At 39.9% G+C, this 13,391-nt stretch overlaps 2 protein-coding genes across 2 annotated transcripts; both read left to right on the top strand.

The window, feature by feature from the left end:
* Window positions 1-3,951: 3,951 nt before the first annotated feature.
* On the top strand, window positions 3,952-7,339 carry LOC145895563 (1,4-alpha-glucan-branching enzyme-like). Its single transcript, XM_082984364.1, has 15 exons — window positions 3,952-4,061; window positions 4,156-4,322; window positions 4,382-4,491; window positions 4,557-4,685; window positions 4,766-4,992; window positions 5,084-5,290; window positions 5,359-5,474; window positions 5,546-5,673; window positions 5,747-5,845; window positions 5,907-6,017; window positions 6,081-6,243; window positions 6,306-6,490; window positions 6,561-6,691; window positions 6,767-6,884; window positions 6,944-7,339. The coding sequence occupies exons 1-15, from the start codon at window positions 3,952-3,954 to the stop codon at window positions 7,337-7,339; spliced, it is 2,397 nt and encodes a 798-aa protein (XP_082840490.1).
* A 2,093-nt stretch (window positions 7,340-9,432) lies between these two features.
* Window positions 9,433-12,823, top strand: LOC145895562 (1,4-alpha-glucan-branching enzyme-like). Its single transcript, XM_082984363.1, has 15 exons — window positions 9,433-9,542; window positions 9,637-9,803; window positions 9,863-9,972; window positions 10,038-10,166; window positions 10,247-10,473; window positions 10,565-10,771; window positions 10,840-10,955; window positions 11,033-11,160; window positions 11,234-11,332; window positions 11,394-11,504; window positions 11,568-11,730; window positions 11,793-11,977; window positions 12,051-12,181; window positions 12,251-12,368; window positions 12,428-12,823. The coding sequence occupies exons 1-15, from the start codon at window positions 9,433-9,435 to the stop codon at window positions 12,821-12,823; spliced, it is 2,397 nt and encodes a 798-aa protein (XP_082840489.1).
* The last annotated feature ends 568 nt before the right edge of the window (window positions 12,824-13,391 follow it).

Below are 13,391 nucleotides of genomic sequence, written 5' to 3'. Positions count from 1 at the left end.
ATCGTTTGTGAGAATGGTCAGTTGCACACCGACCGAAGCATCGAATGTAAAATAAACGTTTTTGCCAGCAAAGTCGCCAAATCTTTACGACAGCAGGAGTACGTTTGTGCGTAATACGGAAATGATTTTGTCACTTTTCGTTATTCAGACAACAAGAGCGGCCTTGAATAACTCGGAACTCGTCCAAGTACAAAGGTTTTTTTTTGTGAAGTAATTTTTTCATTCCTGACATTTTGTTGAGGTGGCATTAAGTTTATGAGGTTTACCTTACATTATTGTCAAAACGCATCATATTATTGAATTAGAGAAAGTGTAAGCGTACTTTTGTTTGAATTCCGACCAAACGCATCACCCCCATTTTGATCTTTGTGATATTGAATTAAATTCGCATCACAAATGATTTCAGACCATTATAGTTGGATTACATTGTCATTAAACGGAATGTCGGATGAAAACTGGGGAATGAGCGAAATTTGTCAAATGTTGTCCGAACGGAGGACAGGGGAAAGATATATCACGTACCCAGAAGACCACCAACAGGTTAACGATTTAACTTTTAGATTTGAACATTCATTGTCTGATGTTATAAATTTTAATGTTCAGAGCATGGATTGTCAATGGACGATTGCAAGGCAACTTATGGACAATGAGTGCATGTTGGACCGGCGGGAAATGTCACCGAGATTGGACAGAGGAATGAGTCTCCACAAGATGATCAGATTTATCACAAATGCCTTCAGTGGAAAATCATACCTGAATTTTATGGGTAAATTACTTTATTGGCGTAAACGTTTTTTTACATGTTTACCAAAAGGAACCCTTTCGTAGGCAACGAGTTCGCTCATCCAGATTGGGTTGAGTTTCCATCGTTACAGAATGGAGACAATTACCAACTGGCAAGAAGACAGTTTGAGCTTGCTGATGACCAGCAGCTGAGATACAAATACCTCAATAATTTCGATATCGCAATTAACCGTTTGGAAGAACGATTTGGTTGGCTAAGTTCCCCTCAGGTATAGGATAATTATTGTTTCCGTTGGTATTCACTTGCAGTGCACGTTTTCACAATCCAATTGATCTTAGGGACTTGTTACACGTCAACACGATGATGAGAAAGTGATTGTATTCGAAAGAGCCGGCCTGGTCTTCATGTTTAACTTTCATCCTACAAAAAGTTATCCCAATTATCGAATCGGTGTACGAACATCAGGAACGTGAGTATGGTTTGGGTATACCTTGCACAGTTCGCGTTCCGTCGTAAATAACACCCTTTCGCGTTGAAGGTACAAGATTGTTTTGGACAGTGACCAAAAAATGTTTGGAGGTCACGGTAGAAATGAAGCTTCGGTGGATTTCCACACTCAACAACAATCGTGTGACAATAACCCATGTTCACTGATGGTAAGATGCTATCATACTGTCATTCAAACGAATCACTAAATCTTTCTATTTTGCTCAAGGTTTATTTGCCGTCACGTTGTGTTATTGTAATGGCGAGCGACGCCCTTTCTCATTGGTCCAACGACGTGAATGCCAATCGGGTTTATTATGGATACGATGATTGTCGTGATCGCGGCCTTGACTACAACTCTCGGAGCACTTCACCGTGGCGTCGTGAACGTAGCCACAGTCGTGGTCGTTCGCCGAGCTGTGAAACTCGCTTGAGGGAGATGAATTTGGGCGAATCGAGAAGAGATAAGAGTCCATACAGATGTGCAAGTTTTGGTAGAAGTCAACCAGTTTACAATGCTTCTGGCTGCTCTTCTCATCGATTTCAACAAAACGGGCGTAGCCCGTCACGTTCCAGATCTGTTGGATTTTCAGGCGTTTCTGGTCGTCGAGCTTCGGGATATTGATTGGTTTCAAATAAAATATCCACACGAAACTACATATTTGTTGTGCTGTGTTGATTGATGTAATTCTTATTTGTTGTTTGTGTCACAAAATGACCTTTGTCTTTCTGCATTGTTGTCAGAGCTATCATTGAATGAACAAAAGTTTATTGGACTTTATTGGTGTAAATGTTACGAATTAAAATAAACTCAATGTGAAGATTTATTTCGATATGTTTTGTTGGAGATTCCGAAATCCTGTACCCCTGGTTAAATGGCCAGTAATTTTACGAAAGTTTAGTTTCAATAACGGTTAAAGACGGGATACCTTTATGGCAATTGTGCGTCTAGCGTGACAACGAAGCGAACGTCCATGAAACAATGACGACAGTATTTCCCAAAACAGCCGTAGTGGAAGGCTTGGTTTGCATCAGCTAGTTTGTTGTTTTATGTTAATTACGCATAGTAAAACATACACTGCCAGAAATACGCAAATGATTAGGTAGACTACACGATTCATATCTCTGCAAATTTCAATTGCATTTCTTGGTGTTTTTACAACCCAAATAATGTCAACTGAGAATGTCTAATCCTGTATTACAAACACTCTGATGATTTGAAACCCCCCCTAAATCCACTAAAAATTCCTTCAAACACGCTCAAGTTGGACGTAGCACCAGCACATGCACCCGTTCCTATTCAACCAAAAATGGACCTCCGTGCGTCACTGATCGCTTTGTTACGTCGTATGTACGTTACATTGTGACAGAGGAATACAAGTTGGTCTTTTACCGCCGGCCAAACTTATTTTAGTGGAAATACAGATGTGCGGGCAGCTCCCGCTGCGAGGGTTGTGCTGTTGGTATGTGATCAAACTGACACTAAGTGCTAAATCCTATGGGCACTCGAGGAAAGTTGTCAAGCAAGCTTACCTATGGTAGAATGAAAAGTGTTTGCGAAATATTGATTTTACCCGCGGAATGTTTCAAGGGAAAACTTAGGTATTGCAAACGCAAATATTATAACGTGGATATTACAAGAAAAATAGTAGCGAACGAGCTCATTTCGACTCGGACTGAAAAAGACAAATTCGTACGTTGCTTGGTTATATGCTGTCGCAACCACGATCTCAGTAGAAGCGACTGGTTTGCGGTTTGTCAAAATATTATATCAATATTATATAAGCAATGACTATTCGACAATCCAGAAAAGCTGATGATACACATTTTTGAATATTTAAATATTTGCGGAACAATAATTTCTGTTCATCGACTTACCAGTCTATCGAAAACAGGAATAGTCTGCACACAAAAAGCTTATTTGTAACACAAACTAAAACGCAATTACGAACAAATTGCACGAGCGACTGAAATAATCTAAATTCTTACGGCGCACGATGGCGCTAATCACCATCGTTTGCGAGAAAGATCAGTTGCACACCGACCGAAGCATCGAATGTAAAATAAACGTTTTTGCCAGCAAAGTCGCCAAATCTTTACGACAGAAGGAGTACGTTTGTGCGTAATACGGAAATGATTTTGTCACTTTTTCGTTATTCAGACAACAAGAGCGGCCTTGAATAACTCGGAACTCGTCCAAGTACAAAGGTTTGTTTTGTGAAAGTAGTTTTTTCATTCCTGAAATTTTGTTGAGGTGACATTAAGTTTATGAGGTTTACCTTACATTATTGTCAAAACGCATCATATTATTGAATAAGAGAAAGTGTAAGCGTACTTTTGTTTGAATTCCGACCAAACGCATTATCCCCATTTTAATCTTTGTGATATTGAATTAAACTCGCATCACAAATGATTTCGGACCATTATAGATGGATTACATTGTCATTTAAACTTATTCCTTCCTGTTATGTTCATGTAGTGGTAAGCTGTGAATATTGTTGAATAATCAAGTCTCTTTGTATTGAAAATTATTATCCTAATCCTTGCCAATCTCACTTTATTGCCCGACAATCCCATTAAGAGCGAACTTCTTCCTTTTTACGCCCTATATAAATTCCATCGCAACATACCTACATCACAACATTCGTTGAAATCTCGGTCAAGCTGCGTTATAACCGCTTACTTAACCTTTGATTCGAATCTCATATCGTGGAGCAAAAATGGAATTCTCAGGTCACGACAATCTTCAACAATGGGGAGTTCCCGAAATCGAAAGCTTGTTTGCAAATGACCCAAGATTAAGAAGCTTTGAAAAGGATATTAGACTTAGGTAAATAAAAGACAGTAAAATACAAAACCGTTGTAATTAAATCTGAAGGTTGGTCAAGTAACTATAAATAATAAAACTAATATTGGTGTTGTAGATATGGAATGTTTGAAAAGGCGCTGATGGACATTGAACGCGAGGAAGGAATGGATCGGTTCAGTCGAAGTTACGAAACTTTCGGTGTTGTTCTCACACAAGAGGGAGGAATTCAATGCAGGGAATGGGTTCCCAATGCGAGGGCCGTCTACCTAATGGGAGATTTTAGTGAGTGTGTAGCTTCAAATCGAATCTCTTCGTGTATTTAAGCCACAATGCTTGTTCAGACAACTGGGAAAAAATAATGTACAAGGACATCGGATATGGTCAGTGGGAAATGTTCATGCCACCAAATCGAGATGGTAGATGCCCAATAAACCATCTCTCCGAACTGAAGGTAGTTGGCTTGCTTTTCTCAGACATTGATGTAGAAACACACCTAACAAAATTGTTTAATTTCAGCTTGTGGTTGAAACGAAAGACAATCAGATATTGGAAAGAATTTCACCGTGGGCAAAATACGTGACCCAATGCGGATCAACGTTTACATGGCGCTTTTGGAATCCGTCTTCAAATAAATCTTGTCAACGAGTACGTGATATGGTTTGCTTTTCTTCACGTTGTCAAAAGCGAGAGCCGAACAGAAAAACAAATTAAAACTTTATTTCCAGTTTGCAAACAATCAAATTTCGAAGCCCGAACGTTTGCGCATTTACGAAGCTCACATTGGGATCAGCTCCGATCGTTGTCAAGTATCTTCTTACAAGCAGTTCACCACAGATGTTCTTCCTCGCATTCGCGATCTAGGCTACAACTGCGTGCTTCTCATGGCAATCATGGAGCATCCTTATTATCCGAGCGTTGGTTACCAAGTTACCAACTTTTTTGCCCCCTCAAGGTGAGTCCACGTTTTAGTGATAGAATTGTGAGTTTTTGCCTCAGTTCAGGATTACGTTTAGTTTACAAAAACACTTGTGTTGTGATCGCAGCCGATATGGGACTCCTGACGATCTGAGGGAGTTGATAAACGTCGCACATGGGATGGGAATTTACGTCATGATGGATGTTATGCACAGTCACGCATCGAAGAATGGCTGGGAAAGTTTGGATCGCTTTGATGGCACTGATGAGTGTTTCTTCCGTTCTGATAGACGGGATTTCAGGGAAAATGACGCGCGAAAGTTTGACTTTACAAAGTAAGGGGCATTGCGATGGTTTACGTACAATCATCTCTATGTGATGGCGCATGTAAAAACTTGTTTAGGTGGGAAGTTCTTCGATTTTTACTCTCCAACCTCCGTCATTACGTGGAAAACTTTGGATTCGACGGTTTTCGGTTTAATGGAGTAACGTCAATGATCTACCACAATCAAATACCTGGTAAATGTATTTATTAGTGCAATTGCAATACTTAAAAAGCGTTTATTTTGTGAATTTTTGACGATCTTTAGACATCCAATCTGTTGATAACTACCGACAATATTTCAGAATGCACATGGACATTGGAGCAATGGCTTACCTATTGCTTGCAAACAAAATTTTGCATCGATACTATCCAAAAATCATAGCCATTGCAGAGGTAGGACTTGTCTTTGTTTGGTCAACAAAAAATCGAACAAAGATTTAAAGAGTGTGTTTTTTGCTGCGTATAGGAGTATACCGAATTTCCAAGTTTGACTCGTCCTGTCAATCAAGGTGGATTCGGTTTCGATTACAGATTATCGATGCATATTCCAAGTCAATGGATGCAGGTAAAATCATGGCAGCATCAAGGAGCGTCATTTTCTACTCTAACGGGTTTCGCGTTTTCAGAAATTAAACGGAATGTCGGATGAAAACTGGGGAATGAGCGAAATTTGTCAAATGCTGTCCGAAAGGAGGACAGGGGAAAGATATATCACGTACCCAGAAGACCACCAACAGGTTAACGATTTAACTTTTAGATTTGAACATTCATTGTCTGATGTTATAAATTTTAATGTTCAGAGCATGGATTGTCAATGGACGATTGCAAGGCAACTTATGGACAATGAGTGTATGTTGGACCGGCGGGAAATGTCACCGAGATTGGACAGAGGAATGAGTCTCCACAAGATGATCAGACTTATCACAAATGCCTTCAGTGGAAAATCATACCTGAATTTTATGGGTAAATTACTTTATTGGCATAAACGTTGTTTTACATGTTTACCAAAAGGAACCCCTTCGTAGGCAACGAGTTCGCTCATCCAGATTGGGTTGAGTTTCCATCGTTACAGAATGGAGACAATTACCAACTGGCAAGAAGACAGTTTGAGCTTGCTGATGACCAGCAGCTGAGATACAAATACCTCAATAATTTCGATATCGCAATTAACCGTTTGGAAGAACGATTTGGTTGGCTAAGTTCCCCTCAGGTATAGGATAATTATTGTTTCCGTTGGTATTCACTTGCAGTGCACGTTTTCACAATCCAATTGATCTTAGGGACTTGTTACACGTCAACACGATGATGAGAAAGTGATTGTATTCGAAAGAGCCGGCCTGGTCTTCATGTTTAACTTTCATCCTACAAAAAGTTATCCCAATTATCGAATCGGTGTACGAACATCAGGAACGTGAGTATGCATATGGTTTGGGTATAGCTTGCACAGTTCGCGTTCCGTCGTAAATAACACCCTTTCGCGTTGAAGGTTCAAGATTGTTTTGGACAGTGACCAAAAAATGTTTGGAGGTCACGGTAGAAATGAAGCTTCGGTGGATTTCCACACTCAACAACAATCGTGTGACAATAACCCATGTTCACTGATGGTAAGATGCTATCATACTGTCATTCAAACGAATCACTAAATCTTTCTATTTTGCTCAAGGTTTATTTGCCGTCACGTTGTGTTATTGTAATGGCGAGCGACGCCCTTTCTCATTGGTCCAACGACGTGAATGCCAATCGGGTTTATTATGGATACGATGATTGTCGTGATCGCGGCCGTGACTACAACTCACGGAGCACTTCACCGTGGCGTCGTGAACGTAGCCACAGTCGTGGTCGTTCGCCGAGCTGTGAAACTCGCTTGAGGGAGATGAATTTGGGCGAATCGAGAAGAGATAAGAGTCCATACAGATGTGCAAGTTTTGGCAGAAGTCAACCAGTTTACAATGCTTCTGGCTGCTATTCTCATCGATTTCAACGAAACGGTCGTAGCCCGTCACGTTCCAGATCTGTCGGATTTTCAAGCGTTTCGGGTCGTCGGGCTTCGGGATATTGATTGGTTTCAAATAAAATATCCACACAAAACTACATATTTGTTGTGCTGTGTTGATTGTTGTAATTCTTATTTGTTGTTTGTGTCACAAAATGACCTTTGTATTTCTGCATTGTTGTCAGAGCTATTATTGAATAAACAACAGTTTTTTGGACTTTATTGGAGTAAATGTTCCGAATTAAAATAAACTCAATGTGAAGATTTAATTCGATATGATGTTTTGTTGGAGATTCCGAAATTCTGTACCCCTCGTTAAATGGCCAGTAATTTCACGAAAGTTTAGTTTCAATAACGGTTAAAGACGGGATATCTTTATGGCAATTGTGCGTCTAGCGTGACAACGAAACGAACGTCCATGAAACAATGACGACAGTATATCCCAAAACAGCCGTAGTGGGAGGCTTGGTTTGCATCAGCTAGTTTGTTGTTTTATGTTAATTACGCATAGTAAAACATACACTGCCAGAAATACGCAAATGATTAGGTAGACTACACGATTCATATCTCTGCAAATTTCAATTGCATTTCTTGGTGTTTTTACAATTCAAATAATGTCAACTGAGAATGTCTAATCCAGTATTACAAACACTCTGATGATTTTAAACAGCCCCTAAATCCACTAAAAATTCCTCCAAACACGCTCAAATTGGACCTAGCACCAGCACAAGCACCCGTTCCTATTCAACCAAAAATGGACCTCCGTGCGTCACTGATCGCTTTGTTACGTCGTATGTACGTTACATTGTGACAGAGGAATACAAGTTGGTCTTTTACCGCCGGCCAAACTTACTTTAGTGGAAATACAGATGTGCGGGCAGCTCCCGCTGCGAGGGTTGTGCTGTTGGCATGTGATCAAACTGACACTAAGTGCTAAATCCTATGGGCACTCGAGGAAAGTTGTCAAGCAAGCTTACCTATGGTAGAATGAAAAGTGTTGGCGAAATATTGATTTTACCCGCGGAATGTTTCAAGGGAAAACTTAGGTATTGCAAACGCAAATATTATCACGTGGATATTACAAGAAAAATAGTAGCGAACGAGCTCATTGCGACTCGGACTAAACAAGACAATTCGTACGTTGCTTGGTTATATGCTGTCGCAACCACGATCTCAGTAGAAGCGACTGGTTTGCGGTTTGTTAAAATATTATGTCAATATTATATAAGCAATGACCATTCGACAATCCAGAAAAGCTGGTGATACACATTTTTGAGCAATTAAATATTTGCGGAACAATAATTTCTGTTCATCGACTTACTAGTCTATCGAAAACGGGAATAGTCTGCACACAAAAAACTTATTTGTAACACAAACTAAAACGCAATTACGAACAAATTGCACGAGCGACTGAAATAATCTAAATTCTTACGGCGCACGATGGTGCTAATCACCATCGTTTGTGAGAAAGATCAGTTGCACACCGACCGAAGCATCGAATGTAAAATAAACGTTTTTGCCAGCAAAGTCGCCAAATCTTTACGACAGCAGGAGTACGTTTGTGCGTAATACGGAAATGATTTTGTCTCTTTTTCGTTATTCAGACAACAAGAGCGGCCTTGAATAACTCGGAACTCGTCCAAGTACAAAGGTTTTTTTTGTGAAAGTAATTTTTTCATTCCTGACATTTTGTTGAGGTGGCATTAAGTTTATGAGGTTTACCTTACATTATTGTCAAAACGCATCATATTATTGAATAAGAGAAAGTGTAAGCGTACTTTTGGTTGAATTCCGACCAAACGCACCCGCATTTTAATCTTTGTGATATTGAATTAAATTCGCATCACAAATGATTTCAGACCATTATAGTTGGATTACATTGTCATTAAACTTATTCCTTCCTGTTATGTTCATGTAGTGGTAAGCTGTGAACATTGTTGAATAATCAAGTCTCTTTGTATTCCAAATTATTATCCTAATCCTTGCCAATCTCACTTTATTGCCCGACAATCCCATTAAGAGCGAACTTCTTCCTTTTTACGCCCTATATAAATTCCATCGCAACATACCTACATCACAACATTCGTTGAAATCTCGGTCAAGCTGCGTTATAACCGCTTACTTAACCTTTGATTCGAATCTCATATCGTGGAGCAAAAATGGAATTCTCAGGTCACGACAATCTTCAACAATGGGGAGTTCCCGAAATCGAAAGCTTGTTTGCAAATGACCCAAGATTAAGAAGCTTTGAAAAGGATATCAGACTTAGGTAAATGAAAGACAGTAAAATACAAAACCGTTGTAATTAAATCTAAAGGTTGGTCAAGTAACTATAAATAATATAACTAATATTGGTGTTGTAGATATGGAATGTTTGAAAAAGCGCTGATGGACATTGAACGCGAGGAAGGAATGGATCGGTTCAGTCGAAGTTACGAAACTTTCGGTGTTGTTCTCACACAAGAGGGAGGAATTCAATGCAGGGAATGGGTTCCCAATGCGAGGGCCGTCTACCTAATGGGAGATTTTAGTGAGTGTGTAGCTTCAAATCGCATCTCTTCGTGTATTTAAGCCACAATGCTTGTTCAGACAACTGGGAAAAAATAATGTACAAGGACATCGGATATGGTCAGTGGGAAATGTTCATGCCACCAAATCGAGATGGTAGATGCCCAATAAACCATCTATCCGAACTGAAGGTAGATGGCTTGCTTTACTCAGACATTGATGTGGAAACACAAATAACAAAATTGTTTAATTTCAGCTTGTGGTTGAAACGAAAGACAATCAGATATTGGAAAGAATTTCACCGTGGGCAAAATACGTGACCCAGTGCGGATCAACGTTTACATGGCGCTTTTGGAATCCGTCTTCAAATAAATCTTGTCAACGAGTACGTGATATGGTTTGCTTTTCTTCACGTTGTCAAAAGCGAGAGCCGAACAGAAAAACAAATTAAAACTTTATTTCCAGTTTGCAAACAATCAAATTTCGAAGCCCGAACGTTTGCGCATTTACGAAGCTCACATTGGGATCAGCTCCGATCGTTGTCAAGTATCTTCTTACAAGCAGTTCACCACAGATGTTCTTCCTCGCATTCGCGATCTAGGCTACAACTGCGTGCTTCTCATGGCAATTATGGAGCATCCTTATTATCCGAGCGTTGGTTACCAAGTTACCAACTTTTTTGCGCCCTCAAGGTGAGTCCACGTTTTAGTGATAGAATTGTGAGTTTTTGCCTCAGTTCAGGATTACGTGTAGTTTACAAAAACACTTGTGTCATGATCGCAGCCGATATGGGACTCCTGACGATCTGAGGGAGTTGATAAACGTCGCACATGGGATGGGAATTTACGTCATGATGGATGTTATGCACAGCCACGCATCGAAGAATGGCTGGGAAAGTTTAGATCGCTTTGATGGCACTGATGAGTGTTTCTTCCGTTCTGATAGACGGGATTTCAGGGAAAATGACGCGCGAAAGTTTGACTTTACAAAGTAAGGGGCATTGCGATGGTTTACGTACAATCATCTCTGTGTGATGGCGCATGTAAAAACTTGTTTAGGTGGGAAGTTCTTCGATTTTTACTGTCCAACCTCCGTCATTACGTGGAAAACTTTGGATTCGACGGTTTTCGGTTTAATGGAGTAACGCCAATGATCTACCACAATCAAATTCCTGGTAAATGTACTTATCAGTATTAGTGCAATTGCAATACTTAAAAAGCGTTTGTTTTGTAAATTTTTAATGATCTTTAGACATCCAATCTGTTGATAACTACCGACAATACTTCGGAATGCACATGGACATTGGAGCAATGGCTTACCTATTGCTTGCAAACAAAATTTTGCATCGATACTATCCAAAAATCATAACCATTGCAGAGGTAGGACTTGTCTTTGTTTGGTCAACAAAAAATCGAACAAAGATTTAAAGAGTGTGTTTTTTGCTGCGTATAGGAGTATACCGAATTTCCAAGTTTGACTCGTCCTGTCAATCAAGGTGGATTCGGTTTCGATTACAGATTATCGATGCATATTCCAAGTCAATGGATGCAGGTAAAACCATGGCAGCATCAAGGAGCGTCATTTTCTACTGTAACGGGTTTCGCGTTTTCAGATATTAAACGGAATGTCGGATGAAAACTGGGGAATGAGCGAAATTTGTCAAATGTTGTCCGAACGGAGGACAGGGGAAAGATATATCACGTACCCAGAAGACCACCAACAGGTTAACGATTTAACTTTTAGATTTGAACATTCATTGTCTGATGTTATAAATTTTAATGTTCAGAGCATGGATTGTCAATGGACGATTGCAAGGCAACTTATGGACAATGAGTGTATGTTGGACCGGCGGGAAATGTCACCGAGATTGGACAGAGGAATGAGTCTCCACAAGATGATCAGACTTATCACAAATGCCTTCAGTGGAAAATCATACCTGAATTTTATGGGTAAATTACTTTATTGGCGTAAACGTTTTTTTACATGTTTACCAAAAGGAACCCTTTCGTAGGCAACGAGTTCGCTCATCCAGATTGGGTTGAGTTTCCATCGTTACAGAATGGAGACAATTACCAACTGGCAAGAAGACAGTTTGAGCTTGCTGATGACCAGCAGCTGAGATACAAATACCTCAATAATTTCGATATCGCAATTAACCGTTTGGAAGAACGATTTGGTTGGCTAAGTTCCCCTCAGGTATAGGATAATTATTTTTTCCGTTGGTATATTCACTTGCAGTGCACGTTTCCACAATCCATTTGATCTTAAGGGACTTGTTACACGTCAACACGATGATGAGAAAGTGATTGTATTCGAAAGAGCCGGCCTGGTCTTCATGTTTAACTTTCATCCTACACAAAGTTATCCCAATTATCGAATCGGTGTACGAACATCAGGAACGTGAGTATGGTTTGGGTATACCTTGCACAGTTCGCGTTCCGTCGTAAATAACACCCTTTCGCGTTGAAGGTACAAGATTGTTTTGGACAGTGACCAAAAAATGTTTGGAGGTCACGGTAGAAATGAAGCTTCGGTGGATTTCCACACTCAACAACAATCGTGTGACAATAACCCATGTTCACTGATGGTAAGATGCTATCATACTGTCATTCAAACGAATCACTAAATCTTTCTATTTTGCTCAAGGTTTATTTGCCGTCACGTTGTGTTATTGTAATGGCGAGCGACGCCCTTTCTCATTGGTCCAACGACGTGAATGCCAATCGGGTTTATTATGGATACGATGATTGTCGTGATCGCGGCCGTGACTACAACTCACGGAGCACTTCACCGTGGCGTCGTGAACGTAGCCACAGTCGTGGTCGTTCGCCGAGCTGTGAAACTCGCTTGAGGGAGATGAATTTGGGCGAATCGAGAAGAGATAAGAGTCCATACAGATGTGCAAGTTTTGGCAGAAGTCAACCAGTTTACAATGCTTCTGGCTGCTATTCTCATCGATTTCAACGAAACGGTCGTAGCCCGTCACGTTCCAGATCTGTCGGATTTTCAAGCGTTTCGGGTCGTCGGGCTTCGGGATATTGATTGGTTTCAAATAAAATATCCACACAAAACTACATATTTGTTGTGCTGTGTTGATTGTTGTAATTCTTATTTGTTGTTTGTGTCACAAAATGACCTTTGTATTTCTGCATTGTTGTCAGAGCTATTATTGAATAAACAACAGTTTTTTGGACTTTATTGGAGTAAATGTTCCGAATTAAAATAAACTCAATGTGAAGATTTAATTCGATATGATGTTTTGTTGGAGATTCCGAAATTCTGTACCCCTCGTTAAATGGCCAGTAATTTCACGAAAGTTTAGTTTCAATAACGGTTAAAGACGGGATATCTTTATGGCAATTGTGCGTCTAGCGTGACAACGAAACGAACGTCCATGAAACAATGACGACAGTATATCCCAAAACAGCCGTAGTGGGAGGCTTGGTTTGCATCAGCTAGTTTGTTGTTTTATGTTAATTACGCATAGTAAAACATACACTGCCAGAAATACGCAAATGATTAGGTAGACTACACGATTCATATCTCTGCAAATTTCAATTGCATTTCTTGGTGTTTTTACAATTCAAATAATGTCAACTGAGAATGTCTA

This window comes from Ascidia mentula, chromosome 3, assembly GCF_947561715.1.
Source record: "Ascidia mentula chromosome 3, kaAscMent1.1, whole genome shotgun sequence".
Classification (NCBI taxonomy): domain Eukaryota; kingdom Metazoa; phylum Chordata; class Ascidiacea; order Phlebobranchia; family Ascidiidae; genus Ascidia; species Ascidia mentula.
This window is presented reverse-complemented; position numbering and strand designations above follow the sequence as displayed.

Excerpts from the sequence above, each read along its gene's own strand:
- LOC145895563 (XM_082984364.1), top strand. The coding sequence starts at position 3,952 with ATGGAATTCTCAGGTCACGACAATCTTCAACAATGGGGAGTTCCCGAA. Across the intron at positions 5,291-5,358 it reads CGAAAGTTTGACTTTACAAA|GTGGGAAGTTCTTCGATTTT; the intron begins GTAAGGGGCATT and ends AAACTTGTTTAG. Across the intron at positions 5,475-5,545 it reads CTACCACAATCAAATACCTG|ACATCCAATCTGTTGATAAC; the intron begins GTAAATGTATTT and ends GACGATCTTTAG.
- LOC145895562 (XM_082984363.1), top strand. The coding sequence starts at position 9,433 with ATGGAATTCTCAGGTCACGACAATCTTCAACAATGGGGAGTTCCCGAA. Across the intron at positions 10,772-10,839 it reads CGAAAGTTTGACTTTACAAA|GTGGGAAGTTCTTCGATTTT; the intron begins GTAAGGGGCATT and ends AAACTTGTTTAG. Across the intron at positions 11,161-11,233 it reads AAATCATAACCATTGCAGAG|GAGTATACCGAATTTCCAAG; the intron begins GTAGGACTTGTC and ends TGCTGCGTATAG.